Source organism: Eleutherodactylus coqui, chromosome 10, assembly GCF_035609145.1.
Source record: "Eleutherodactylus coqui strain aEleCoq1 chromosome 10, aEleCoq1.hap1, whole genome shotgun sequence".
In the NCBI taxonomy this organism is placed as follows: Eukaryota; Metazoa; Chordata; class Amphibia; order Anura; family Eleutherodactylidae; genus Eleutherodactylus; species Eleutherodactylus coqui.
In genome coordinates, this window is record NC_089846.1 from 19,477,081 (window position 1) to 19,503,974 (window position 26,894).

The following is a 26,894-nucleotide window of genomic DNA, read 5'->3' on the forward strand; positions in this document are numbered from 1 at the left end:
CAGGGCATGTTTGACCATGTAGCCCAAAAGTATGCAAGCTGTGGAACTACAACAACCAACATGCCTTGCGGCTGTCAGGACACGTTGGGGGTTGGCATTGCACAAACGAGCAACAGCTTGCACACCACTCACATAGACTTTACTTTATACCAGAACTTCTGTGCGTTACCTGCAGCAAGCACTTGATCCTTTCAGCGGGTACTACGATTATGGCGGCGCACAGCCCTGCCAACATTCCTGCCGAGAAGACCTGGTGGGGTCTGGATCAATGGGATCGGAAAATATAAAAGGAAACGTTACACATCACCAAGAGGTAGCAGATTGCATATGTTACTAGGAAAGTTATTTCCAACATGGCCGTATAGCTTGTCACTCAGCTTTCCCATGGATAAGGTTGTATGTTTAAGGGGGTTGTCCCATAATCAACTTTTATCACTGATCGATAGGATCGGGGGTGAAAGTCTGATCGATGCAGGTCTCGCCGCTGAGACCCCGAACTGATCCTAAGAACAGGGGTCCTGTATCCATCTTTTCCTGTAACCACAGGCTCAATGCACCCACCACAGTGATGTGGAGATTGAATGGAGCAGCAGTCGCATATGCGTGGCTCAGCTCCATTCATTTCACGTGAGGCTGAGGGAAATAGAATACAAGCGCTCAGCTATCTCAGACAGTCCCATTGTAGATGTATGAAGCAATGCTGTACATGTGCAATCGCTACTTCATTAAATCTCCACATCACCGTGGGGGAGCAGTGATATCACTCATAAACCTCCTGATCAGAGCTCAGAAGTGTTATTAAAGGGGTTGTCCCGCGCCGAAATGTTTTTTTTTTTTTCAATAGCCCCCCCGGTCGTCGCGAGACAAACCCGATGCAGGGATAAAAAAAAAAAAACGGGTAGTACTTACCCGAATCCCCGCGCTCCGGTGACTTCTTACTTACCTTGTGAAGATGGCCACCGGGATCTTCACCCTCGGTGGACCGCAGGTCTTCTGTGTGGTCCATTGCCGATTCCAGCCTCCTGATTGGCTGGAATCGGCACACGTGACGGGGCGGAGCTACGAGGAGCCGCTCTCTGGCACGAGCGCCCCATTCAGAAGACAGAAGACAGGACTGCGCAAGCGCGTCTAATCGGGCGATTAGACGGCACCATGGAGACGGGGACGCTAGCAACAGAACAGGTAAGTGAATAACTTCTGTATGGCTCATAATTAATGCACAATGTACATTACAAAGTGCATTAATATGGCCATACAGAAGTGTATACCCCAACTTGCTTTCGCGGGACAACCCCTTTAAGTTGGCTGACAACTCCTTTGATGGCTATAATGGGCAGGGCGCAATCATTTTTTTATTTGCAGACCTTTCCAGATAATGGGTTTTAGAAAATCGGATATATGGTATATATTTTATGTCACCTCAGTACATCATGTGGTTGCTTCTGTTGTAGCTTTTTTCCAAGGCTGAAGCCAAAAAACGTAATTGCCATAATTGGGGTGATTCCAGCCAGAGGGGCTCCCATCCCTTTATAAAGACCCCAAAGTCCCTGAGAAAGAGGGAAATACAATGCATTACATTAGTCTTCACATACATCTACATTGCTGCAGTTAATGAGGGTAACCATAGGAAAAACATGGTCACCATGAGGTGTAATTCTCAGAGATTACATACGGGGAGGTTAGGTCAGAGATGTATGGAGGGGACAGGTTGTGTATAGAAAATGATGTCAGAGATGTATGGAGGGGACAGGTTGTATATAGATAACATTTGGGGGTGTCAGGGAGATAGAGGGGGGACCCCGACTGATCCCGCCTCTGTCGCCAATTTGTCACAGATTGACTATTTCGACTGCTTTCGCCGCTACCAATCGCCATGGCAGAGCCTCGATTGATCAGTCTAGCGGGGTTGCAAGCGCAGAATCATTGCAATACAGGTGGATTTGTACCCAGCTTTCCTAGGCTTCTGCACGCATGCAGAACGAAAGCTCAAATCATTCCCTGGTCGGTCTAACGTCTTCATCACTTTACAATAGGCACATACACTCACTGTGACCACCAGCTCTTATCACAGCGAAGCTGGAACCCGGATTATGAATTATGAACACAATTGTCAGCGTTATGATTCATTTTAAAATGGACAAGGCTTGACTAATAAATTGCAGATTTATTTTTAAAAAAAGACTAACAGTGCTTAATATTTATAAGTATACAAAAATATACAAAAAAAGATGTTAAGGTAAGATTTACAGGCATACACAACAGACAGTATTTTATAATAAAGCAAGGAGAAAATAAAGACAGATACCAGATTTAGGATATTCTGCCCAAGGTTCTGTTCATGCAGAGTCATTGAAGCAAATGGGAAAGCCTTACGCTATAGTGTATCTCCGAAGTCTGACCCATGGGGTTCATTGAGCCCCGAGTTATAAAGGATTCTCCAGACCTTCTCCAGAGGTCATTCAAGGAGGGTTGGAGTGGAGGCTGGGTTCCTGTGGGAAAAAATGTATTTCCCCTTTTGGACATATCTCTGCAAGAGATCCTCTGATCAGAAATATATGCCTGGCATATTTCTGGTCATGATTTTATCTATTCAGCAATATCGAGCATGACATGTAAATTATAACCAGGTAGGCACATACGCCATTTGGGGTGTTCTAGGGCCTGTACCTCAATACGTGTAGATGCATTTCATTCGTCTGGCCCCCGCGCAATCCTGAAAATATAATTCATATCGTGCTATGACCTTCGTACAACCAGTGATCCTTGTTAAAAGTTTTTCTTCTGATTTGAATATTGGAGACAGGATGTATGTGGGGAATACCCTAGGTGTCAAACCTCCCTGGCAGGGGGCAATTCATATCCCCCTGTCCCTGGCTAATTTTATTGCTATCATGATCAAAGACTTCCTGAAGCCAAATACATATCATAGACCTCTGAGATGTGAGGGAGAAAGGGGAGATTGAAAATATCCAGGAGTTCAGCCTTCCCAGTATCCTGAGCGGCAGCTGATGGACAGTTGGGTGACACTTTATCCATATCAGTGTACCACAGAGGATATCGGTATATTACATCAGAGATGTATGGAGACGACTGGTTGTGTATAGGAGATTACGTCAGAGATGTATGGAGGGGACAGGTTGTATAGAGATTACCTGTGGGAGGTATCGGGATATTAGGTCAGAGATGTATGGAGGGATAGGTTGTATATAGGAGATTAAATGTGGGGGGTATAGGGATATTAGGTCAGAGATGTATAGAGGGATAGGTTGTATATAGGAGATTACATGTCGGAAGTTTCAGGATATTTGGTCAGAGATGTATGGAGACGACAGGGTGTATATAGGAGATTACATTGGGGAGGTATCGGTATTAGGTCAGAGATGTATGGAGGGATAGGTTGTATATAGGAGCTTACATGTGGGGTTATCGGGATATTAGGTCAGAGATGTATGGAGACGACAGGGTGTATATAGGAGATTACATTGGGGAGGTATCGGTATTAGGTCAGAGATGTATGGAGACGACTGTTTGTGTATAGGACTTTGCATGTGGCGAGGTATCAGGATATTGGATTGGAAATGTATAGAGGCGACAGGTTCTATATAGGTGATTACATGTGGGGGGTATGGGGATGTTAGGTTAGAGATGTATGGAGGGAACAGATTGTATATAGATTACATGTGGGAGGTATCGGGATATTAGATCAGAGATGTATGAAGGGACAGGTTGTATATAGGAGATTACATGTGGGGGGTATCAGGATATTAGGTTAGAGATGTATGGAGGGGACAGGCTGTATATAGGAGATTACATGTGGGGGGTATCAGGATATTAGGTCAGAGATGTATGGAGGGGACAGGCTGTATATAGGAGATTACATGTGGGGGGTATCAGGATATTAGGTCAGAGATGTATGGAGGGGACAGGCTGTATATAGGAGATTACATGTGGGGGGTATCAGGATATTAGGTCAGAGATGTATGGAGGGGACAGGTTGTATATAGATTACATGTGGGGAGGTATCAGGATATTGGATTGGAAATGTATAGAGGCGATAGGTTCTATATAGATGATTACATGTGGGGGGTATCAGGATATCAGGACAAGCTGTAGACAGCAATAAATATGGCTGTACATATTGTGAAGCAGGCAGTGTGTAGCAGTGATGGGATTGGCGGAGGGGGAATGAAGGGAGAGGTGGATTAGCGGGGCAGCAGAGCTGAGGGTGGATCGTCGGGTTGTAAGAGCATTCGGGGACTTGGAGGATTATGTTGCAGTTGTCTCAGCAGGAGAAGATACACTGTATGTATGTGTCAGATACAGATGTAACAAAATGGGAGCAATAAATCTACAGGCAAGTCCGACTTGCTGGAATCTGGAAAGGTTGGAACAATTTATGTGGAAGCTTTACTAGCGGGCATATTTTTGTCTCCAAACTTTCCCAAGCACATACAGAAATAAGGGAGTACAGAGCAGGATCTGGGCCCTGGCCAGCCCGCCGCTCTGTATATGAGGCCTGTGTACGGGGACTCCGTATTATATCCATATGTACAGTGTTTTGTTTTAAAAGTGGGCTGACATCCACCCTCTTCCTCCTTTACTCCAGATCCCGCCCAGCTGTCTGTGTCTGGGATGAGGGGCTGCCTGTTCCTCAGTGACTCATATACCAGTGACGGAGGGAGCGCAGGGCCGACCAGTCGCAGGGACATTGAGGTAAGGTGCAGGAAGCCAGCAGATACATGGTTAGTGCATATCACTGTATCTTCCCTGTATCATATATATCAGTGTATACCGCTCTACGTATTTCCTGCACATTCATTCTGCTTCTGCACCGTATTGCAATGTTTCCCGCTGTCTCCTATAGGTACACATATATATAGGGTGCTGCCACCTCTGCTTCTGTCATGTTTTCTAGGCAGGGCAGACAGCCATCTGGCATCGGAGTTGCACGGAAAGGATTGAGGAACTCTCATAGAGAAATGGGTCTGTGGTCAGGGACTCTACAGATCGTATGACTTCTGCTTTTGACCTATCGCAAGACTACTTTTAGCTGAATTCTCCCCTTGTAGCATGTTTCTGGCACACAGATAATGCATCTGCACCAACACCATGAACATGTGGCTTCAGCTGTACCAAAAACGTAAAAATATTCCTATGTCTGTGCAGTTAAGGGGCCATTTACATGGATGCATGCAGTTTCAAAGCATGAAAATAACATTATTTTCACTGCATGTACTCTCCTTGTCAAAAACCAATTCAGCTTCCCCCTAGAAGTTGTCGGAATGGAATGACACTTCCTCTGTGTGATTGTAACGTTGATATAAGTAAGTGATTACAGTATCAGAGCAAAAGGAGAATTTATTGCAAAAACTGACCTCTTGTAGGGAGGATGTAGTACCCTGTTGTACTGCCTCTAGCTTGGATACAAGATGTGATACGGGTGGGCATGGAGGCTCTAGTACCCTGTTGTATTTCCTTTAGCTTGGATACAAGATGTGATACAGGCAGGCATGGAGGCTCTAGTACCCTGTTGTACTGCCTCTAGCTTGGATACAAGATGTGATACGGGCAGGCATGGAGGCTCTAGTACCCTGTTGTATTTCCTCTAGCTTGGATACAAGATGTGATACGGGGAGCATGGAGGCTCTAGTACCATGTTGTACCGCCGCTAGCTTGGATACAAGATGTGATAGTGGTGGGCATGGAGGCTCTAGTACCCTGTGGAACTACCTTTAGCTTGGATACAAGATGTATGTCTTTGTGCCTGCCTGTATCACAAATTCCGTATGGTATCCTGCAGCACATCAGTACACATTTGCTGTAACTGAGCCTCTTGTAGACTCATAGGCTGTCGAAGTTTGCATCCCAGGTGGTTCCTGTGACCCCCTTGTGTGTGCGGCCGAGCATTATCCTGCTGGAAGCCGCCTTGAGAGGAACACTTGTGGCTGCAGGACTACTACTAGGGGGGACCGACTGTCATATGCGATGGCCCCCCAGACCATCACACCAGCAGGGGGCAGTGTGCTGCTCCACAGCAAAGGCAGAATTGAGGCACTCACCCTGAGGTCTCTAGACATAAAGACGGCCGTCGTCAGCTCCCCAAATTACACCTGGATTCATCACTGAAGACAACCCGGTTCCCTTCCTTAGCGTCCAGTTTCATTGTTTATGACACCACTGCAAAAGGAGGCGAAGGTGGGTGTCCAAGGCCGTACATGTAATGGGGCCGTGAGACCAAATGTCCTTCAGCCAAGCACCTGGAAATGGCTCTGACAGACACAGGGGTGTAACAATGGCGCCCGCTGTCTTTGGATTGTGGATAATGAAACAGTTGGAGCTGCTGCTGCTTATCGGACGATCAGATGGTCCTCTCTACTGGTGGTCTGTAGGGGGCATCCTGAGCCCGGTCACCTTGTGTGCCCTCACACATCCACTGGTCCCAACACCCCCTAACAGTCTGGTCAGACGCTCCTCTACTGGTGGTCTGTAGGGGGCGTCCTGAGCCCAGTTACCTTGTGTGCCCTCACACATCCATTGGTCCCAACACCCCCTAACAGTCGGCTCAGACGCTCCTCTCTACTGGCGGTCCGTAGGGGGCGTCCTGAGCCCGATCACCTTGTGTGCCCTCACACATCCATTGGTCCCAACACCCCCTAACAGTCGGCTCAGACGCGCCTCTCTACTGGCGGTCTGTAGGGGGCGTCCTGAGCCCGGTCACCTTGTGTGCCCTCACATATCCACTGGTCCCGACACTCCCTAACAGTCGGCTCAGATGCTCCTCTCTACTGGTGGTCTGTAGGGGGCATCCTGAGCCCAGTCACCTTGTGTGCCCTCACACATCCACTGGTCCCAACACCTCCTAACAGTCTGATCAGACGCTCCTCTCTACTGGTGGTCTGTAGGGGGCGTCCTGAGCCCGGTCACCTTGTGTGCCCTCACACATCCACTGCTTCCAACACCTCCTAATAGTCTGGTCAGACGCTCCCCTCTACTGGTGGTCTGTAGGGGGCGTCCTGAGCCCGGTCACCTTGTGTGCCCTCATACATCCACTGCTTCCAACACCTCCTAATAGTCTGGTCAGACGCTCCCCTCTACTGGTGGCCTGTAGGGGGCGTCCTGAGCCCAGTCACCTTGTGTGCCCTCATACATCCACTGCTTCCAACACCTCCTAATAGTCTGGTCAGACGCTCCCCTCTACTGGTGGTCTGTAGGGGGCGTCCTGAGCCCAGTCACCTTGTGTGCCCTCATACATCCACTGGTCCCAACACCTCCTAACAGTCTAGTCAGACGCCCCACTCTACTGGCGGTCTGTCAGGGGCGTCCTGAGCCCAGTCACCTTGTGTGTCCTCACACATCCACTTGTCCCAACACCTCCTAACAGTCTGGTTAGACGCTCGTCTCTACTGGTGGTCTGTAGGGGGCGTCCTGAGCCCGGTCACCTTGTGTGCCCCCATCCAATGGTCCCAACACCTCCTAACAGTCTGGTCAGAATGGCCGGTGGGGGACAATTCATGGATACGACCATCCAGCTTCTCCCATCCCAATAATGCGCCCCTCTCAGACTCTGGTAACGGGACAAAAGAGAAGCAATCCGCGCCACCACACATAGACTCGATATGTAATAAAATTAGGATGAACTCACCTGGTGCAAAGCAGGGCCCCTTCAATGAGCGGGCATCCCGCTTGCACCGGAGGTCCTGGTCAGCTTGTAGTAAGTGCTTTGGGTCCTCCAACAATCCTAAGCGATTAGGAGAGCGGCAGAAAAAAGAGGGTACCCCAAAATTGGATAATCAACTGGGGACTAAGTAGCAAAGGAATGTAAAAAACAAATCTCCCGTGCTTTTGTTGTCGGCTCCTTAATGGTTGAATTAATTCCTCTGGATCCGAATTCCAGTTTCCAAATGAAAATTCATTAAAAGTCCGAAGTGACAATCAAAAGTAACAATGTTGTTACCAAAAACAGAAATGCAACGCGTTTCGGCGTTCAAAGTGACGCCCTTCTCAGGATATGCTTGAGAAAAAAACGCATCTCAGAGCACCCCAATGGAAACCAGTGGTGTTGTGTACGGACGTAACACGGACACAATATACACCATTGTGAATGAGCTTTAAAGGGTTCCAAGCCATGGAAATCTGCTCTATAATCATAGGCTTTAGGGCTCAGTCACACCAGCGTATTTTGTGTCCATATTAAATCCATATTTTTTACAGACGTAACATGGATAAAACGCTATTAGTCTATTCTGACAAGCCTTTCATTAAGCATGTCTGGCAGCATGTCCTTTTTTGGTCTGTTTTACGGACCAAAATCACCATTTGAAGTCTATGGGAGCGTTAAAAGCAAACACAATTACATGCGTATTTACTGCATTATTACAGGTCCATCTTGCATATTTTTTTTGCATGCGTGCATGAAAAACGTAGTGAATATATGCGCAAAAAAAACCTCCCATAGGTAACAAATATGCACTAAATACACATATATATAGAAGGCAAAAACCTCCGGCACTTCCATGGATACCAGCATAAAAAACAGCATTTATTTTGACATCGTGGATAAAAACATCTTCCAAATTTTTTTTCTTTTTTTGCGCTATAAATACGTACGAGTTTCACACATTAAAGGTGCATACGCCCGTGGGAATCCTTCACATGGGACGATTGTCAGGCAACAGTCAACCCAGCGATAATCGCTCTTGTGCTTTCACACAGAAGTGATGATCGCTCATTAAACGTAGGCAGAGCTGGCTGCAGGTCGCTTGGCCCGCCGCCTCCATTCACACTAAATAGGCTGTTGTTCATAGATGAAGGACTCCCTGTTCACACGGGCCGATTGTTGTTTGATTGTATGCCTGCAGAAACCGAATAACAAGCGGTAAGCGAACGGATTATGGTTTGTCGTTCAGTCGCTAGCAGCGTTTACACTGAACTATTATTCAGATTCCCGCGATCCGTGTAAAAGGGCGCTTACGGTCATCCACAAAAAGTACACGCAACCTTGCAAAAGGATTTCCCATTTGTTCCTGTCCGATTCTGTTGTTTTCCTGACACAAGCGGCAGCAGAAGCATCTGGCAGCCGCTTCTCTCCATCACCCTTCCAAAATAACATACGCTTTTGGCTGAGCTGAACAGTCAAAAACAGTTTCCATAGGCTTTAAACTGATGCCACAAACTTGGGTTTGGGATGCCAGTCAGAGGGGGCATTAATGGAAGAGTCAGGGCTGTTTACTGTCGGCCAAAAGCTTCAGCTGCCAGCTATATTGTATGTAGAGTTCTCCTCCAGCTACTCCTCATTGCTGCCCATTTTGCAGTCGCATGACTCTCTTCAACAGTCATGGTCCAGGATCACTGTCGGGCACGCAGTATATGAGTGGCGCAGCTGCTCCTGTGTGTCACTCGGCACCGCCTGCCCCTCCTTGTGCACTTAGAAATCTAAAAATGGGATAAGTTACCCACTGTTTTGGGAAGTGACTTCGTTGAATACCGAGACTCAGATTTTCCATACATGCAAAATGTTCATTATGGTTATATGTTAAAGGGCAGCCTGCAAGTCAGGAGCAAAATGACTCCAGAATCAGATTTGGGGTGTTTTGACAGTGAACGCCTGACCATAAGAAGGTGCTGACGGTTAGTATGGTTTAGATAACCCATTTTCAAATACCATAGTAGGGTATTCTAAGTGGGGACCCTGTTTGGGGTCCATCTTCTATAAAGGTACTTCTCACCCTGGAGGACGTGGCACATCTTTATATCATGCGAGGGGCTATTGGTTCCAATGAGTGACTTTTAATGTCTGGTGGTCAGAGAGGATCCAGAAGCAGGATACCCTTCCTGCTATCCGCTTATTGTTGCAGAGACACTTAAAATGGTATTCCCATTTATGAAGTAATGGCACATCACTTAGGTTAGATGGCACCTTGTGTGAAATTTTTCCTTCTCCTCCCATCATAAGAAAGATACCCTATTTTCCACTGATAGGCAGTCTGTCTGTATTATGATTTTTCAGAAAACAGCGAAATAGCAGCACACAACGGAACAGCTCAGTGAGTAAATGCTATACCAGTACTAAGCTCAGTACATAAAAACAGAACCAGAATCAAACTCTGTACATAAATACGTTACCAGAACCAAGCTTGGGACATAAATACAGCACCAGAACCAAACGTGGTACACAAATATCGCACCAGAACCAAGCTTGGTACATAAATACAGCACCAGAACCAAGTTCAGTACATAAATACGGCACCAAAACCAAGCTCGGTACATAAACCAAGGTCATAACATAAATACAGCACCAGAACCAAGCTCAACACATAAAATACAGCTTCAGAGCCAAACGCCTAATGTAAATGCAGCACCACAACTGAACTCATAAACATAAGTACAGTGCCAGAACCAAGCTAACAACATAAATACAGCTCCAGAACCAAGCACAGTATATAAATACAGTATGAAACAACCTCAGTCCATAGATACAATACCAGAACTAATTTCATAACATAAATACAGAACCAAGCTCACTATATAAATGCAGCGCCAAAACCAAGCTCAGTTTTTTACTATTATCATTGCGGGCAAATTTACACAAAAACAGCATGATCTGTGAAAACACATGAAGTAGAAAGCAGTTCCCTTTTTGGCATTAGTTGTTACTCATGCTGAGCCCCCTCTTCCTAGGTTGGCGGGTCTTCCTCGGTCTCGGTCACCTGTTGGGAGACGATCTTGCGGAAGCAGTCCACTGTACTGTTATAGAGAAGCTTCTGTCCTCCTACCGGCCGAGCCTGGATTTGTAGATTCACCTGCAGACACAGGTATTACAGTATGACACAGGTTGGTGCACGCTCCGGCCATAACGCATCAGATTTTACATTATTGCTGATATAGGAATTCCTTAACCCCTTCATGAGGCAGCCATTTTTTTTTTCGTTTTTGTCTCCTCCCCACAAACTATCATAACTCTTTTATTTCTTATATCAATGTAGATGTCTGAGGGCTTGTTTTTTTGCGGGGTGAGTTGTCTTTTTCAGTGGTACTAGTCAATATATCACATAATGTACTTAAAGAACGTTTAACAGTTTCTAAGTAAAGTGAAATTGAAAAAAAAAACGCAATTGCGCTATCTTTGGGCGGGTCTTATATTTACAGCGTGCACACTGCAGCAACATGACCTGTTGGGGTGCCATGAGGACTGAAGTCGGGAAACACTGGCTTGTACAGTATAGTGCAATATCATAGTACTGCATTATGCTGCATTTTGACAGGCATTTGACAGGTAAACATTGGGAAGACCCCAGGCTGACATGACATCTGGACGGCCGATTGGATCATTTCAGTCCTGATCGAGACATTTAAACGTTGCTCTCCGAATTGACGGCAGAATTTAAATAGTTAACAGCCATGATCAGAGTTTTGTTGCTGACCTTGACACCCGGTGTGTATTGATTGGGCTTGGCTCCAAAGCTCGCTTCATATACTGACACCCAGCATGCATCATACATGTACAGTGCACATGGGTAAGGGGTGAAAGGGGTTGTCTCACCAAAATAATTTATCCCCTATCCATAGGATTGGGAATAATTATCTGATCTGTGGGGGTCTGCCAACTGGGACCCTCAGTGATCCGTAGAACCAGGGTCCTGAAGATCCATGAATGAATGGAGTGTCAGTCACACATGCACACAATCGATCCATTCATTCATTTCAATCAGACTGTTGGAGATATCCGAATGCTTGAGCTTGGCCATCTGCAGCAGTCCCATGGAAATTAATGGAGTGGCATTCAGGGACCTTCAAGACCCCCATTCTCTTGATGGGTAGGGTTCCCAGTGGTCAGACCCCCACAGATCAGATGGTTATTTCCTGTTGCTGGGAGAACCCCTTTAATGTTTGGTTCCCCAGTTTTCATTCTATGGCGGTCAGTGGGCACATATGCTCCTTACTGATAATGGGTTGTGTCATCAGTACAGTAGACCCTCCCAAATCTGAGCGTGGAGATAACACAATACTCCCACTGCATATCTCTGTGCTCTTTCATATCTGACGAGACAGCGCCTGCAAAAGCTGTAAGGTGGTAAGTACTATTGGCCACATAAGACGTGGGTATGGGATTGTTGCGACTACTACAGTATAGCACAGGCAACTATAGATTAGACACTGTCGTTAATTCAATGTAGAACTTAAAAGGGTGTGTTCAGGGTCCATACACAGTGCCACACCTGTTCAATATGCAATACCATACACAACCTATGGACAGGTGTGGTGCTGCTCTTCGAAGAAAGCAGTGATGTTTTTGTAATCCTGGACTGCCCCTTTCGCCCCTTTGCACTATAGGATGTATATGCACACCGGTGTGTGTGGGGTTAATATGCCATGCTCCATACACAACCAGTGTTAGATGTTATTGACCGCTGACACCGTTCCCCAACAGCTACAATTGGAGTTCACGCTGATCGCGGATGTTAACCCTTTAAATGCTGCTGTCAATTCCGACGACCAGAGGTCCCAAATGACTCCACCCACAATGAGATTATAGGGTGCCATTGATTTCAATGGGACCTCGCAGACCTGTGCTGAAACGCAGCGTTTTTTAACGTTTTGATTTTCAAGCGCTGGTTGCTCGTTTTTGCGCTTTTTAACGCACCCATCACAATGACGGGGTGCATTTAAAACCGCCGTTGAACACAATAACCTGTGTCCAAAAACGGCTGTAAAATCGCTGCAAAATGCCGCAATCAAAATCACACTATTTTGCCGAAGCTGTGTTGTGAGAGTGGCCTAAGAGGTGTCTGCAGAAATACCATATACTGCAATACTGGAGTATTGCAGTATACAGGATAAGTGATCATATGAATGCAAGTTTGAGTCCCCTGTGAGGATTAAAAAATAAAAAGTAAAATAAGCGAAAAAAGTTTATATACTATTGTAAAAAAAAAAATAAAGGATATTAAAAGTGTTTGAAAACCCCTTTGGTTGAATTTCTAATGAAAAAAACACATAGTATTGCTGCGTCCATAAAAGTCTAATCTATCAAAATGACGCATTATTAATCCTGCACGGTGAAAGTCATTAGAAAAAAATACATAATGTCAAAATTGCTTATTTTTGGTCACCCTGTCTCCAAGAAAAAAACGTAATAGCGGGATTTTTCTGCCGCCACAAATTGAACGATAAGCGGACAAATTGTCTGTTTAATCATGGCAGCGTTTACACTGAACAATTACATTCAGATTCGTGCAATCCAGCAAGAGTCTAAATGATAATCGTGAACTGGAAAAGGGCTCTTACTGTGCCTAGGTACAAGAATCATTGCATCTAAGCCCAGTGTAATTAAACTCCTCTGGAAGGTCCAACTTACCTTGACAGTGTCCATGGGTTGTCCAGCAAGGGTGAGGCACACACCTCCCATACCTCCAGACACAAAGTGCTTGACATACGCCAACAGGTGACCTCCATTGTCTGCGGACATGTATGTGATGCCAGGAAGCTTCTCCGGACTGCGTGTCTCTGAGAGGTAGCTGCCACTGGGTGTGGGAGATTATAGGAGGGGGGGGGGGTTGGAGATAAACCGACTCTCTGGAGACACCCCACCGACTGTGGAAGGTGCTGATAGTGTGCAGAAGAGTCCAGCTAGTAATAATCATGTGAATGGAAGACGTCAGCGAATACCGTCCGTCTATGTCACCAGTGGTAACCCAAAGAAGCGCAAGCAATGAGAAAATGGTGATGTCAATGCGAATGTGTGCTCTACGATAGAGAGAGACAATAATACAAGGTATAGCGATTGTCGCTCGCAGCCAGTGCAGAAGAATACGGTGTCCTCTCAGTGACAGTAAGGTCCTCGGGTCCCTGGGATCTATTGGCACTGTTGTGCAGAGCTCTTGCCAGGCAGGTTAAAGTCTATGAATGAAGAAGTTACTGTATAACCTGCCGGGGGCTAATACCCTGTCCTCAAAAGTTCAGGAGTAGAAATGTCTGATGGGATAGAAGGAAAACCTGACAACAGAGACGGAACGGCAGTAGTTTTTAGTGTAAGATATGGTTTAGAGGAATATACAGAACTGCTGACAAAAGGCCATCTGTTCCTTTCAAGGTCTACTAGATAATCATGTTCAGCTGGTTCCACCTCCTCGTCCTCTACTCTATGTGGCCCTGTGTGTGGCCCTTCAAGATCTGCGCCTTTAATGCCCATCACTTCGCGGACAAAAAAGTTGCCAGCAAGGACATCTTTAACATTGTGGTCAAGGTAAGGAAAGGGCAGACACAAGTGTTCATCAGCGAGTAAATGCCTCAATACATATTAGACAAAAGTCATTCGGAACTGCAGATTTCAGAGAAACCATGTCACTTTCGGACGTGAACCGGAGGCCTTCTGAATTTGCCCTGACAGATATATCAGGGGAAAGAGGCATCAGACATATTGAGTTTCACTCCCTGTCTTTTTGTCCGCTTCTGGAGACAACCTATGCCAGAGCTGTCTGACTGCAGCTTTCTCCACTGTCCCTTAGGCTACTTGTACACGGGACAACTATCGCTCCTGGGCTTTCACACAGGACAGTCGTTCAGTGAATGCCGGCGGAGCGTGCAGGAGATCTTTTCCGACTGCCCGTTTCCATTCCAAGATTGTACAACTCCTGTTTACACTGAGCAAGAATTTACTCACTGGTTGCTTCCAATTCAGTGAACTGAAATGAAGCGACTAGTGACTAATGAGCAATTTCCCACTCAATACACTGTCGGGTCTTGCGTTTACACGGGACAACTATCGATAAGAATCGCTTGTTTTCACTACTTTTTTCCAGCTGAAAGTTGTCCTGTGTAAAAGTACCCTAAAACACGCAAACGCTCGACGGAACTGAGTGTTCATAACTACGGGGAGGTCAGGAGAAATAGCAGTCTCAGCTGACTGAAGGTGTATGGGCACGTTGGAGCCGGGAGTAGAAATGGGATATACACCATTATAAGTGGTACAAATAATTACAATGGTGCACAGACTAGAGTCGCCACATACAGTAGGGTGGGAAGCACACAAGTTGTACGGTGGTCTCTTTGGGTGGTTTTAGATGGGACATCACATCTATCCTCTGAATAGTCGCTGGAAGTAGTCACTAAAGCGTACGAACGACTGCTGTTTGTGCACTTTTATACAGAGCTATTGTTGTTCACTTACTGTTCAATTTCGCAGTCGCTGAATGAATTGTTGGCTGCATTTACAGGAGCCGAAATATTGTTCGTTGACTAGTTAGGGGGCGTCAGGTTCTTTGGTGGGTGTGTATTTAAAATCTTGGCTCCCTCCCCAATGTATGCTCATTGGTTGCCAAGTCCACTGAATGCATGAAAATACGTGCAAGCGATCTTCAAGTGATCACTCACTGCTGCGGTCTTTCGCTGGACCAAAACCACAAGAGCTCGCAGCAGTGAGTGGTCTTCAGAAGACCAGCAAGGACTGCTTAGTCGAGGATCACTCGCTCGTATTTGTGTGTTTTCGAGAACCAATGAGCATTAAGTGGGAGGTGAAAACGTTCAAAAAATGGCGGGATCCAATCAGTGTTTGCTCTGGTGTATACTCCAGACAACTGCTCACCTCCCTGCAAAATAGTTCACTAGCTATTAAAAGACTTATTAAATGACTACCTGTTTACACTAGATTATAATCAGCCAGCGACTATTTTTAGGTGAGCTGAAACAAAGCGACTATTGAACGAATTTCCGCTTGCCACCCAGTTGGTGGCCGTGTTTGCACAGAAAACATGTCGCTTAAACCTGGTTTAGACACAACGATTATCGCTCAAAAGATGTCTTTTGAGCGATAATCCTTGTGTGCCTTTCGGCGCAAGGTGATCGCTCAAACATTGAGCAATCACTTTGTGCTCCGAGTGGGGGATGCAGAAGACAAGCGGGGCCGCTTGTCTTCTGCATCCAGCTGTACTCTGCTCGGAGTGCCCAGCTGTTATACAGCTGAGCGCTCCGAGCAGGGGATGCAGAAGACAGGCGGGGCCGCTTGTCTTCTGCATCCAGCTGTTCTCTGCTCGGGGCGCCCGGCTGCTATACAGCCGAGCGCTCCGAGCGTGGTATGCAGAACACAGCTGAATTGCTGTGTTCTTCATATCCCGCCTGTGTCTAGGGAACGGGATACAGCTGAAACAATAATATCAGCTGTATCCCGCTGTAAATTCCTGATCAGGCTGATCGCTGATCTTTCAGCATGCTGAAAGACAGCGATCAGCGTTTCCTTAATGTAAACTGCACAATGTCAGTGCAGTTAGACACAACGATTATCACTCAAAAGGCGGCTTTGAACTATTTTTGAGCGAAAAGCGTTGTGTCTAAATCAGCCTTTACATTTGCATTATCAAGCAACTACTGTATTTGGATGATAGCTGGCCTGTGTTCTCTGCTTGACTCCACTCTTATCTGTCTGTGTGCAGATTGTGCAGCGATGTGACATTTGCCTCCTCCAGGAAGTGCACGATCCCAAAGGACTCATCGTGTCCAAACTTATGTCTGCCCTCAACAGGTGAGGATGAGTATGGCTAAGAATCAGAATCGGGAAATGTCAGCCTGGTCATAACCCCTTCTCTCTCCTCATAGCCAGCATGACACATTCTTGGCTGTCAGCAGTCCTCCCATCGGCCGCAAGACTTACACAGAGCAATACGTCTTCATATACAAGTGAGTGCTGCATTTGCTCACATTGGACGCATCAGTCCGATGACTTGAAGGATTTTCGTACTGCAGTCACATTAATGAATTTAGGTTTTGAGTGTCGGGCTTGGATCATACATAACTTTATGACATGTTTAACCCCCTGTAGGTCCTTCAGGATGAGAGTGAAAGATCAATACAAATATGAAGATGACGATCCGTCTGCACCAGATGTCTTTTCTCGAGAACCTTATGTTGTTCGCTTTGGACTGAAGTCGTCAGGTCAGTGATTGGGAAGAAGTGAGCAGAGATAACTAAATGTGGCTCTACTGAGTGATCAGTGCACTTACCATCAGTAACCTACACTGACTGGCCACTGTATTAGAGCACCTGGCCCTCCCAGGATTGGAGCTTTACTGTATGGAAATTAGACCTGTTACCGTGACAAGTTTCCCATTGATTGGTTTCAGTGTGAATTTATTTTAGAATAAGAAAATCCAGCGATCTGAGTGACTTCCACCGAGGTCTGGTCAATGGTGCTAGACTAGTCGGGGCCGGGGTTTAACTGCCAATCTTGTGGGGTTTTTTCGTGCAGCGGCGTGGAGAGTATACAGAGAATGGGGTGATCAAGAAAAAACAGACCGCAAAAGTACATCCAGTGGAAGGAAACAACTTGTCGCTGAAAGGGGTCAAAGGAGGATGTCAAGAATCGTTCTGACCAACAGACGCTGTACAGCCAAGAGTAGCTGAATACTGGTGCTCCAACTAACATGTCCGAATCCACAGCTCATTGTTCCTTAGAATGAATGGGCTATAACAGCAGACGATCAGTTCCAGCGCCATTGCTGTTGTGAGAAACAGAGAGACGAGACTCCAGCTGGAAAAAAGCACAAATATTGCATCTCTGAGCAGCGGAAAAGCATCGCCTGGTCTGATGACTCCAGATTTCTGTTGCACCGTGCCGATGGGAGGTCAGAATTTGCTGCAAGCAGCATGATTCGATGCCCCTTTCCTGTCAGCTGCTCAGAACATGTCAGCACCTCCAACTAATTTGCAGCAACTACAAGAAGCTTCCTGTCCCCAGGGGCCGATTTTCCTGCAGAGCGATCTCATCACCTAGTGGAATCTACGCCACAACAATTGCTGAGATTCTGAAGGCCAAAGAAATCCAACGCACCACTAGATGGGGGCTGTAATATAATGGCCATTCGGTGTATATGGTCATAATAAAGGGGTTGTGGCATGCAGCCATTATGGTGATCAGGCAGTGTGATGGTATTCTAATATACTTCTAAGAATGTCTATGCTTGCACACTGGCAAACCCTTGCTAGCAGTATAATACACACTGGTGTCTCTGAGCCACTTTTTGGATTTTTACTGCTAATTGTTTCATCTGCTGATCAGTAGGGACCATCAATTCTTTTGTAGTTGGAAAGTTAATGTATAAATCTGTGACGTCTCTCCATAGCTATGCAGGATCTGGTTATAATCCCGCAGCACACAGAACCAAGGAAAGCCTTCACAGAACTTGAAGCTCTCTATGACGTAGTGAAGGACGCCAAAAGTCGCTGGAGTTGTAAGGTATGGTCAATGTCAACCCAGTCAGTCCTCTCTCTGTAGGTAGGCAGATATCCTGAGCCAATCTGTGGTGGACCTAAGGGTCCTTATTAAGGATGAGTGAGTATACTCGCTAAGGCACTACTCGTCCGAGTAATGTGCCTTAGCCGAGTATCTCCCCGCTCGTCCGTAAAGATTCGGGGAGCTGCGGGGGAGAGCGGGGAGGAACGGAGGTGAGATCTCTCTCTCCCTCTCACCCGCCCGCTCTCCCCTGCTCCCCGCCACCACTCACCTGTCAGCCGCAGCGGTCCCCGAATCTTTATGGACGAGCAGGGAGATACTCGTCTAAAGCACATTACTCGGACGAGTATACTCGCTCATCCTTAGTCCTTATACATCGGCTTGAAATAACAAGCTCCTAATGACAAATAGCACGTTGATCAGCTCTTGTTACTGCCTTCCACACTGGCAGATGATCATTGATATGGAGACAAACTATTGTTACTATGATTGTTCGTCCCCAGACTCCTTGTTTGCACTGGTAGATATACTGCTGACCGGCGGTAATTTTTATGTCAGAATGAAAGATCCAATTAGCCGACGAACGAGTGTTTGCTTGTTCATCGATTGATCGCCAGCATAGTCAGGACAGGCCAATAATCAGACAAACGAACATTCAGCCAAATATTCATACCTGATCATTAGCCTGTGCAGAAGGGCCTTAAAGGTTTGTTCCACTTCTAGCTATTGCTGACCTCTCCTCAGGATAGATCATCATTAGCAGGTCAGTGGGGGCCATTGTCTAGGATCCCTTGCAATCCACTGTTCCACTGGGCTGGTGTCTTTGTGTAGGGAGCTGTTTTGCTGCAGGAAGCAGACAGCTCTGTACCTTACACAGTGGTCTGGATTGGTATTACTGACCGAGTTCCATTCACTTCAGTAGGACTCAGCCTGCAATACTGCTCTATGGCACTGTGTAATGTATGGTGCTGTCTGCTTCCTGCAGCTCTGTATACAAAGGCCTGTAGGAACAACTATTCGCTGGAGGTCCTGGGCAGTGGATTCCTTCACCGAACATTGTTACAGCAGGAATGTAGGAAATTGATGACTGACATACCTTACATCAGCAATATATGATCAGAGTAGTTGGTTCCCCCTCCAGCCTCTGTTGCACCGTTCTTTACAATATTCCATTGTGTTAACAGATCAAGAAGTTCATTTTTTGCTATTTCTTCTTAACAGAATATCATTGTAATGGGAGACTTTAACGCTGGCTGCAGCTATCTGTCTAAGAAGAGGAAAAAGACTCTCCGCTTATACACAGACCCAGACTTCCGCTGGCTCATTAGTGACAGCACCGACACGACGGTGAAAGAGAGTACAAGCTGCCCGTACGATAGGTGAGAAAATCTGATTCACACTTTATGATTCAGGAGTGTATGGAGTTCCTAAGGGGTTGTCTGGTTTGGAAAATCTATCATCTATGAGACTATACACATGGACATTTTTTCTCAAGCAGACCAAAAAAAAAAATGAAATCCTAAGGCCTCCTTCCCACGAACGGATTTACGCCGCGTAAATCCGCGGCAAAAATCCGCTGCGTTGCCCCCTGCTATTAGGTTCTATTGAACCTAATAGCACAATGCTCACGATGCGTAATTCCACCGCGGAATTACGCACCGTGAAATCTCCCGTCCTCACCCGCAGCATGTTCTATTTGCTGCGGGTGTACGCGCTGACGGCTTCCATTGCAGTCAATGGAAGCCGTCCGTTCACGCTATCTCCCGCTGCAACCAGCGGAAGATAGCGTGAAAAAACGCTTCCCCGCCTACCGCCGCGCGTCATATGACGCGGCCGGCGCGTCACGTGACACGGCCGACCGCGTCATGTGACGCGGTGGGCGTGTCACATGACGCGATGGCGGTGGGCGGGGAAGCGTCTTCACGCTATCTTCCGCTGGTAAGTATGGGGTCTCTGGGGGGCGCCGTGACGGGCTTCACTGCGGAATATTACGCGGCGGAGCCCGTCACGCTCGTGGGAAGGAGGCCTTATGCTGTCTAATGTACACAGACACAGCAAATTGGCATGCTTCACAGACAAGAAATGGGACATGACATGCCAATTTGCTGTGTCTGTGTACATTAGACAGCATGCGGATTTCAGTCCATGTGCTGGCCCATGTGAGTTGCTCCAAGTCTCTTGGATGCAAGTCGCAGTAGCAGTTAGTGTGCACCTAGCTCAGTGTTTCCCAACTCCAGTCCTCAGGGACCACCAACAGGTCATGTTTTCAGGATATCCTATAGCAAGAACACCTGTGGCAATCTCTGAGGTGCTGACAATAATAGCATTACCTGTGCAATCCTGAGGAAATCCTGAAAACATGACCTTTTGGAGGTCCATGAGGACTGGTGTTGGGAAACGCTGACCTCGCCCTCTAGAGAATTTGGAGTAAATAGAGGGAAATTCTCGATTCAAGATCCTCATGTCTTAACCAAAGAGTGCTTAGAAAGAGTGTTTCTCTCTCTGGAGGACCCAACACATTCATGCATTACTGTCAGGGGAATGATATCATATTCCAGCTGAATTCACTGTCTGCTCCAAATTAATTATAATGAGAAGTTACATGCAAGGTATCTGAGTCTGACTCCATGTTGGTCAATCATCAGTTCACTTCTGCTATATTGTTAACATCACGATATCATGATATAGTGGAAATGACTCAGCAATGCACAATCCCCCCTATCCCCCAACGTCACAACAACTCATGATTGGCTTAGTATGTAATGACTCTAATAATTACCATATGTTAACGCCCTAAGGTGTATGTTGCTACTAACACGTAATTTCTAGGAAATGCAACTAGAATAGACTTTATCAATATCTCTGCCTGGACCAAGGAATCCAAGGGAGGGGTTAAGGAGCAGCCCTCTTCCTTCTTATAGTGGACGTGGACATCGGTGGACATCCCAGGTCTTTGTTGTGAGAAACACATCTAGAGACAGCGCTGAGCACTGGGAACCGCATGTAGCAGTGTGTTGGAGGTAGCGCAGAAGAATCCAACACACACACCAATGTACAATATTGAACCAGTTAACCATTTAACTGCTAGCTATTTCCTAGGAAGGTAGACATACTAGTATAAATATATATATTAGCCTAGGCTGATGTAAGAAACACATGACAAGGTATATATACAATAGAATACATATATTATTACTATAACATTTATGAAAACAGTACATTGATTTCAGTAGGCAGCATGAAATACTTTTTTTCTCCAGTGGTGGCGCTGCAGAGAAACTGAACATTTCCTGCAATGCTCTCTCCAACAGAATATAGCTGATCACTGTGGATCCCATCAGCAAGATGCCCTGTGATTTGATTATCCTCAGTGTACCCCTTTAACTAAAAGGTTTGCCCAAAATGGACTACCCCACCATTTGTAAATGTCCTTCTGTTTGCTTCTCCCTTTTAGGATTGTGGTTTATGGACGGCAGTTAACAAATTTGGTGAAGTCATCCGGAATATACAACTTTACAAAGGAGCTGCGCCTCAGTGAAGAGGAGGTATGATGGAAGGAAGAGGACAATTGATGTCCTGAGATAAAGCTTCAATGTCCTGATTGCTTGTGCACGGGACACTTACCACCAAGACTCCAGTAATGGCATAGTATAAAAACCTACATAATATCATGAGATCCTGGAGCGCAGTGGAAGCAGCCATTGTGTGGGCTAAACAACTGCTGAAATTCTGCGTAAGAGCAATAATATCTATTTAAAGGGAATCTGTTGCCAGAAATATCACTATTAGGCTGACGCCATAGCGCTATCCAGCATGTTCAATGTAATACACACATGTATTTGTCTAAAAACACGGAATGCGGGTCACCCTAAATTCTTACTCTTCTTCTTTGGCATTGTGTATGTAAGTGCCCAATTTTGAGTCAACTAGACGGTTCCAACAGCTCCCTGGTTCAGCAGATTAGTCACGCACTATCCTCTCCACCACCACCTTCTTCAGCTCTTGATGTTAGCACTTATCACTCTGAAATCATGCGCATGCACCATGCGGCCCAAAGGTGAAGTCGAACTTTACAGACCTTGCTTCACTGCGCATGTGCTTTAAGATGTGAACAGAGGGCTGCATGGCGCATTTGCAGTGAAGTGAGGTGAAGTTGAGTTTTATATACCGCGCTTTACTGCGCATGCACAGAAGATGTGAGTAGAGGGCCCCACAGTTCATGCACTCGATTTCTGTATGATAAGCGTTGTCATCAGAATTCAAGAACGTGGCGGTCGAGAGGAGGGGTGTGATTAATTTGCTGATACTCAGGTAGGTGCAGGCGCTGCCTGGATGACTCGAGACCGGACATTTACATAGAGGGGCACCAAAGAATAAATGTAAGAATTTGGGGTGACTCTTATTGTGTGTTTTTAGACAAATAGATGTGTGTAAGGCTGGTTTCACATGTGCGACAAACCACCGGACGGAGGTTCCGTCGCAGAGCCAGATGCAAATACCGGAAGCAAACGGACAGCTATGCGGACCCCATTATAGTCAATGGGATCCACCAAGCCGTGTCTGGTTCCGTCCACGGGAATTCCTCTTTCCTGATCCCCGGATTCCCACCACTTAATGCATTGAATATCCTGATAGCGCTATGCCAGTGGCCTAAGGGCTCACACACACTGGCGATACGACTTCTCTGTGTTGCGAGAGTGAGTGAAAATGCATGATAATGAAACCAATTATTCTCAATGGTTTCATTCTCATTAGCGATGTTTTCACTCTAACCTCGCATCGCAAAGAAGAATGGGCGATACCGACCATTGTTTTCATTGGGGCCGCTGACCCCATTGAAATCAAGATCACGAAGTAGGCTAGGAATTCCACCCGAGAGAAGATGGGGGGGGGGGGGGGGGGGCTACAGGGGATCTCTGACATATCTCCCCATATTTGGAGAAATAGGGGTGGGGCTAGATGGTTTTCTTGAGAGTGAGGGCGGGGCTATAGGGTTATTATAGTAATCTTTCTCTAGCCAAGTGAGGGGTCGGGGCTAGTGGGCAGAACCCACTAGCCCCATCCCCTTACTTGACTAGAGAGGGATCACTATGATAACCCATCTACCCCCATCACCACCACCACCGCTTTTGGGGAAACCCATCTAGCCCCGCCCCCTATCTCTCAAAATATGGGGAGATATGTCAGAGATCCCCTGTAGCTCTGCCCCCCTTCCTTCCTTCCTCCCCTCTCTCTTCTCTTGGGTGGAATTCCTAGCCTGCTTCGCGATCTTCTCTTGATTTTAATGGCGCCAGTGCTGCTGCTGCCGGCCCCATTGAAAACAATAGGCGATATCGCGCATTCTTCTTTGCGATGCAAGGTTAGAGTGAAAACATCGCTAATGAGAATGAAACCATTGAAAATGATTGGTTTCATTATCATGCGTTTTCATTCACTCTCACATCACAGGGAAGTCGTATCGCCAGTGGCTAAGAGCTCTAATAGTGAATTTTCTGGTGACAGGTTTCGTTTAAGTCACTTACCTTTGGGTAATACTTGGCTGTGTTATCTAATGGGGGTCTTTGGTACTCTGAAATCTCCCACTTATATCATCAGTGTCTTCAGCTGCTGCTCTATGCTTAAAAGCCCATTTACACTTAAAGATGAGCGTGCTAGAAATCGGCGATGAACGAATAGTGCAGAAACAGTACACGATGGCCGCGCATTTAGGCCGCCTGCACACGGGCGGAAATCCCGCGGCAGGATTATCCGCGGGATTTCCGCCACTGAAAGCCTGCATAGGAGTGCATTACAATACGCACTCCTATGCAGACGGCCGCGGTTTGGCCGCGCGAAATCTCGCACGGCAAACAAACCGCGGCATGTCCTATTTCTGTGCGGGGCTCGCAGAGCCTCGCACAGAAACCTCACTCACCCGGCCGCCGGCTCCGGTCTGCGCATGCGCCGGCTGCCCAGCAGCCGGCACATGAAAGAGCCGGGGCCGCCAGGCGCTGGTGAGTACGCGCTGCTCACTGCAGGCACTGGGGTCAGGTCCCGCGGCGAGAATTCTCGACACCAGATCCGATCCGCCCGTCTGCAGGCGGCCTTAAACACAACGATTACCGCTCAAAAGATGGCTTGTGAGCGCTAATCATTGTGTCTAAATGGGCTTTTAGATTGCAGCTCTGCATGCTGAGTTTAGCATTATGTATATAAACAAATGTTCATCAGAAGATTAGAGACAGGGGCTTACTATGAAGGGCCTAAACTTCAAGCAATAAAAGCATAAGTGAGAGAGAGGGTTATCAGTTCACAGCGGCCTAGATAATGAGGGCAATGAACCTTTGAGGTAGGGAGCTTGGAGATCCACAGAAAGTGATTGCAAGTGATACCAGTAGCAGTGACCCCCCCCCCCCCCCTTAGCACATTGCCCGGAGGAGCAACCAGTGAACAGGGGTTGTGCAAAGCGACGTCAGTGAATGGATATTTGGACATTAAGATTTATCGTTTACTACCCTGTTGTTTTTCTATTTTCATAGGCCCTGAAAGTCAGTGACCATTACCCGGTGGAGATGGATCTCAATCTGGTTCTGGATGGCAGTAGGACGCTCCTTCCATCATTTATGCTCATTATTCTCTCAGTCACATTTGGTTTAAGAAACTCGCTTTAAGTCAGAAGTGACAATCGTGCACCGCAGATGAGATACCTGGTGGGATCCAGGTTCAGGAACTATGTTCAAGTATCCAATGTAACCGGGGCCAGACCCCAGAGGCCAAAACGTACCAAAAAGGGCAATGTAAAAGGAGCGTACAGGATACATGTATGTAATTCATATAGGCCAGTGCCTATAAGGAGGTAAAACGAATCTTCTCATCACAGAGCAGCTAATAATCTCATCTCCCCTTCCTGCTATGGCTTTTTACTGTGACCAGTTCCTCAGGTTCCCATGTTATGTTTTCTATTTCCTGACCTTTATTTTTAGGATTCCCTCTGCCGGTTTTTGACCCTAGCTTGCATATTCTTACCATCTTAGGCCTTAGTCTGACTGTTCGGCTGTCACCGACTGTTCCTGGCACAGGACTGAATGGCTTTATACTGTATGTCCCTCCTCTTGTGTCGGACCTCGGCTTGTGTGACTGTCTCCTCTCCTGTCTCACCTTGGTCACTGATAATGGTACAAGTTCTCCACTGACTCCTGTCTTGTGCCATATTTGTCATACACATTATATTTCCAGGAAGAAGCTACGCTCCCAACACCTCTACCTCTTCTGTACTGCCAGGCGATACCACTCAGGGATAATTATATCTGGGACTTACATTTCTCTTTTGTGCTAATAACTTCTGTAATACAGGTAGAACCTGAACAACATACTCCTGACAGTGTAATATAGTAGTGCCGCCATATGCCGATGTGTTGATGCAATGTGATCTTTCCTTTGCTCTTTATATTCTTGCTCGCTCATATCACCTACACCTCAAATATCTCCAAAGTCAGCCCATTCCTCACTGTGGAGACATCAAAAACTCTTATTGTTGCCCTTATCCATCCTCAGCTCAATTACTGCAACTCGTTACTGGTTGGATTTCCCCTAACTAAACTCTAACCTCTCTAATCTATCCTGAATGCAGCAGCAAGGCTCATCATTTTGTCTAGCTGCTACACTGATGCCTCCACCCTGTGCCAGTTACTACACTAATGCCTCTACCCTGTGCCAGTTACTACACTGATGCCTCTACCCTGTGCCAGTTACTACATTGGTTGCACATCCACTCATCCACTATGGAATACGAACATCCCACTTCTATCTCCAAGACTTCTCTTTTGCTGCACCAGTTCCCTGGAATGCGCTACCCCAGACAATCAGGTCAAATTCCAAAACCAAGATTTTTAAGCAAGCCCTAAAAACACTTTTGTTTAGGAAGGCCTATCGTATTTCCTATTCCAACTCTTCTCCATGTACTCCGCTTCTATATTCCCCCTCAGAACCCAATCCCTTCATCCCACTTTATCCCCCATGCATCTCATTGCACTTCATATCTGAATATATAGATACAGCTGGTGAGCCGCTCATACATCTTATGTTACTATATTTATAAAAAAGATGGCTGGACCATTGTAGAAAACAAGCACTGCTACTTCTTGTGTCACCCATATCTCCTCATAGATTGTAAGCTCTTGTGAGCCAGGCCCTCACCCCTATTGTTCAAAACTGTCTGTTTGTTTCATACTGTAGATTATGTCTTATTTTAACCATGTTCCCACTGATTTGAAAAGTGCTGTGGAATAGGTTGGCAATATAGAAATAGAGATTATTATTATAGTGGCCCCATACGGTGATGTGTTGATGTGATGTAGTGCCCTCTGGTGGCAGAGATATAAAATATAATATAATGTACAATGAGAGAGATTATTCACTGTACTTATACCAGTCCTCTGATATAAATGCACTGAATAAGTATTGTGTTCAGTCCACACTCCTTGTGCCACTTTTCCCATTGAGTTCCTGTATTGGTGAATCTCCATCATGGTACTGAGTTGTAGTTTTTACTTTAAAGCATTACAATCATGTTATTGGCGGGTGGCGGGTACTAATTCAGTTCCTGCTTTTGACTATATTTATATATTTGGTACTAGATCTGTAATTTTGAAATGTCTACCGCAATGATATACAACAATAAATGTTTTTTATATGA

At 46.2% G+C, this 26,894-nt stretch overlaps 2 protein-coding genes across 7 annotated transcripts in view; one reads left to right on the forward strand and one right to left on the reverse strand.

The window, feature by feature from the left end:
- The window catches only part of LOC136580146 (mitochondrial carnitine/acylcarnitine carrier protein-like), a 27,423-nt gene extending 13,844 nt beyond the window's left edge, over positions 1–13,579 (reverse strand). For 2 of the 3 annotated variants that reach the window (XR_010786943.1, XM_066580470.1), the window contains exons 1-4: positions 13,355–13,576; positions 10,707–10,799; positions 1,420–1,547; positions 170–260 (exon numbers count right to left, since the gene is read on the reverse strand). Coding sequence is in view for 2 of the 3 variants with exons in the window: in XM_066580470.1 (XP_066436567.1) it covers positions 170–260; positions 1,420–1,547; positions 10,707–10,799; positions 13,355–13,465 (423 nt within the window). In the remaining variant the exon portion in view is untranslated. Of the gene's footprint in view, positions 1–169; positions 261–1,419; positions 1,548–10,706; positions 10,800–13,354 lie in introns of all 3 variants that reach the window. The other variant, XM_066580471.1, reaches the window with a different exon arrangement.
- Positions 4,275–26,894, forward strand: LOC136580145 (deoxyribonuclease-1-like 1). 4 transcript variants are annotated; one of them, XM_066580465.1, is made up of 11 exons: positions 4,275–4,306; positions 4,607–4,713; positions 10,678–10,811; positions 14,090–14,242; positions 16,425–16,513; positions 16,588–16,668; positions 16,811–16,923; positions 18,111–18,223; positions 19,442–19,599; positions 21,675–21,765; positions 24,739–26,894. In XM_066580465.1, exons 4-11 carry the CDS (start codon positions 14,105–14,107, stop codon positions 24,868–24,870), a joined length of 915 nt encoding a protein of 304 aa, XP_066436562.1. In that variant the 5' UTR covers positions 4,275–4,306; positions 4,607–4,713; positions 10,678–10,811; positions 14,090–14,104; the 3' UTR covers positions 24,871–26,894. The 4 variants fall into 4 exon arrangements, with proteins under 4 accessions (XP_066436562.1, XP_066436563.1, XP_066436564.1 ...); XM_066580466.1 differs by lacking the exon at positions 10,678–10,811; XM_066580467.1 differs by lacking the exons at positions 4,275–4,306; positions 4,607–4,713; positions 10,678–10,811 and adding an exon at positions 12,029–12,070.

Bases quoted from the DNA above. Each gene is read 5' to 3' on its own strand.
- LOC136580145 (XM_066580465.1), top strand. From the start codon at position 14,105: ATGTTCAGCTGGTTCCACCTCCTCGTCCTCTACTCTATGTGGCCCTGT. The intron at 16,924-18,110 runs GTCAGTGATTGG...GTCTCTCCATAG, and splicing joins CTTTGGACTGAAGTCGTCAG to CTATGCAGGATCTGGTTATA. The intron at 19,600-21,674 runs GTGAGAAAATCT...TCTCCCTTTTAG, and splicing joins ACAAGCTGCCCGTACGATAG to GATTGTGGTTTATGGACGGC.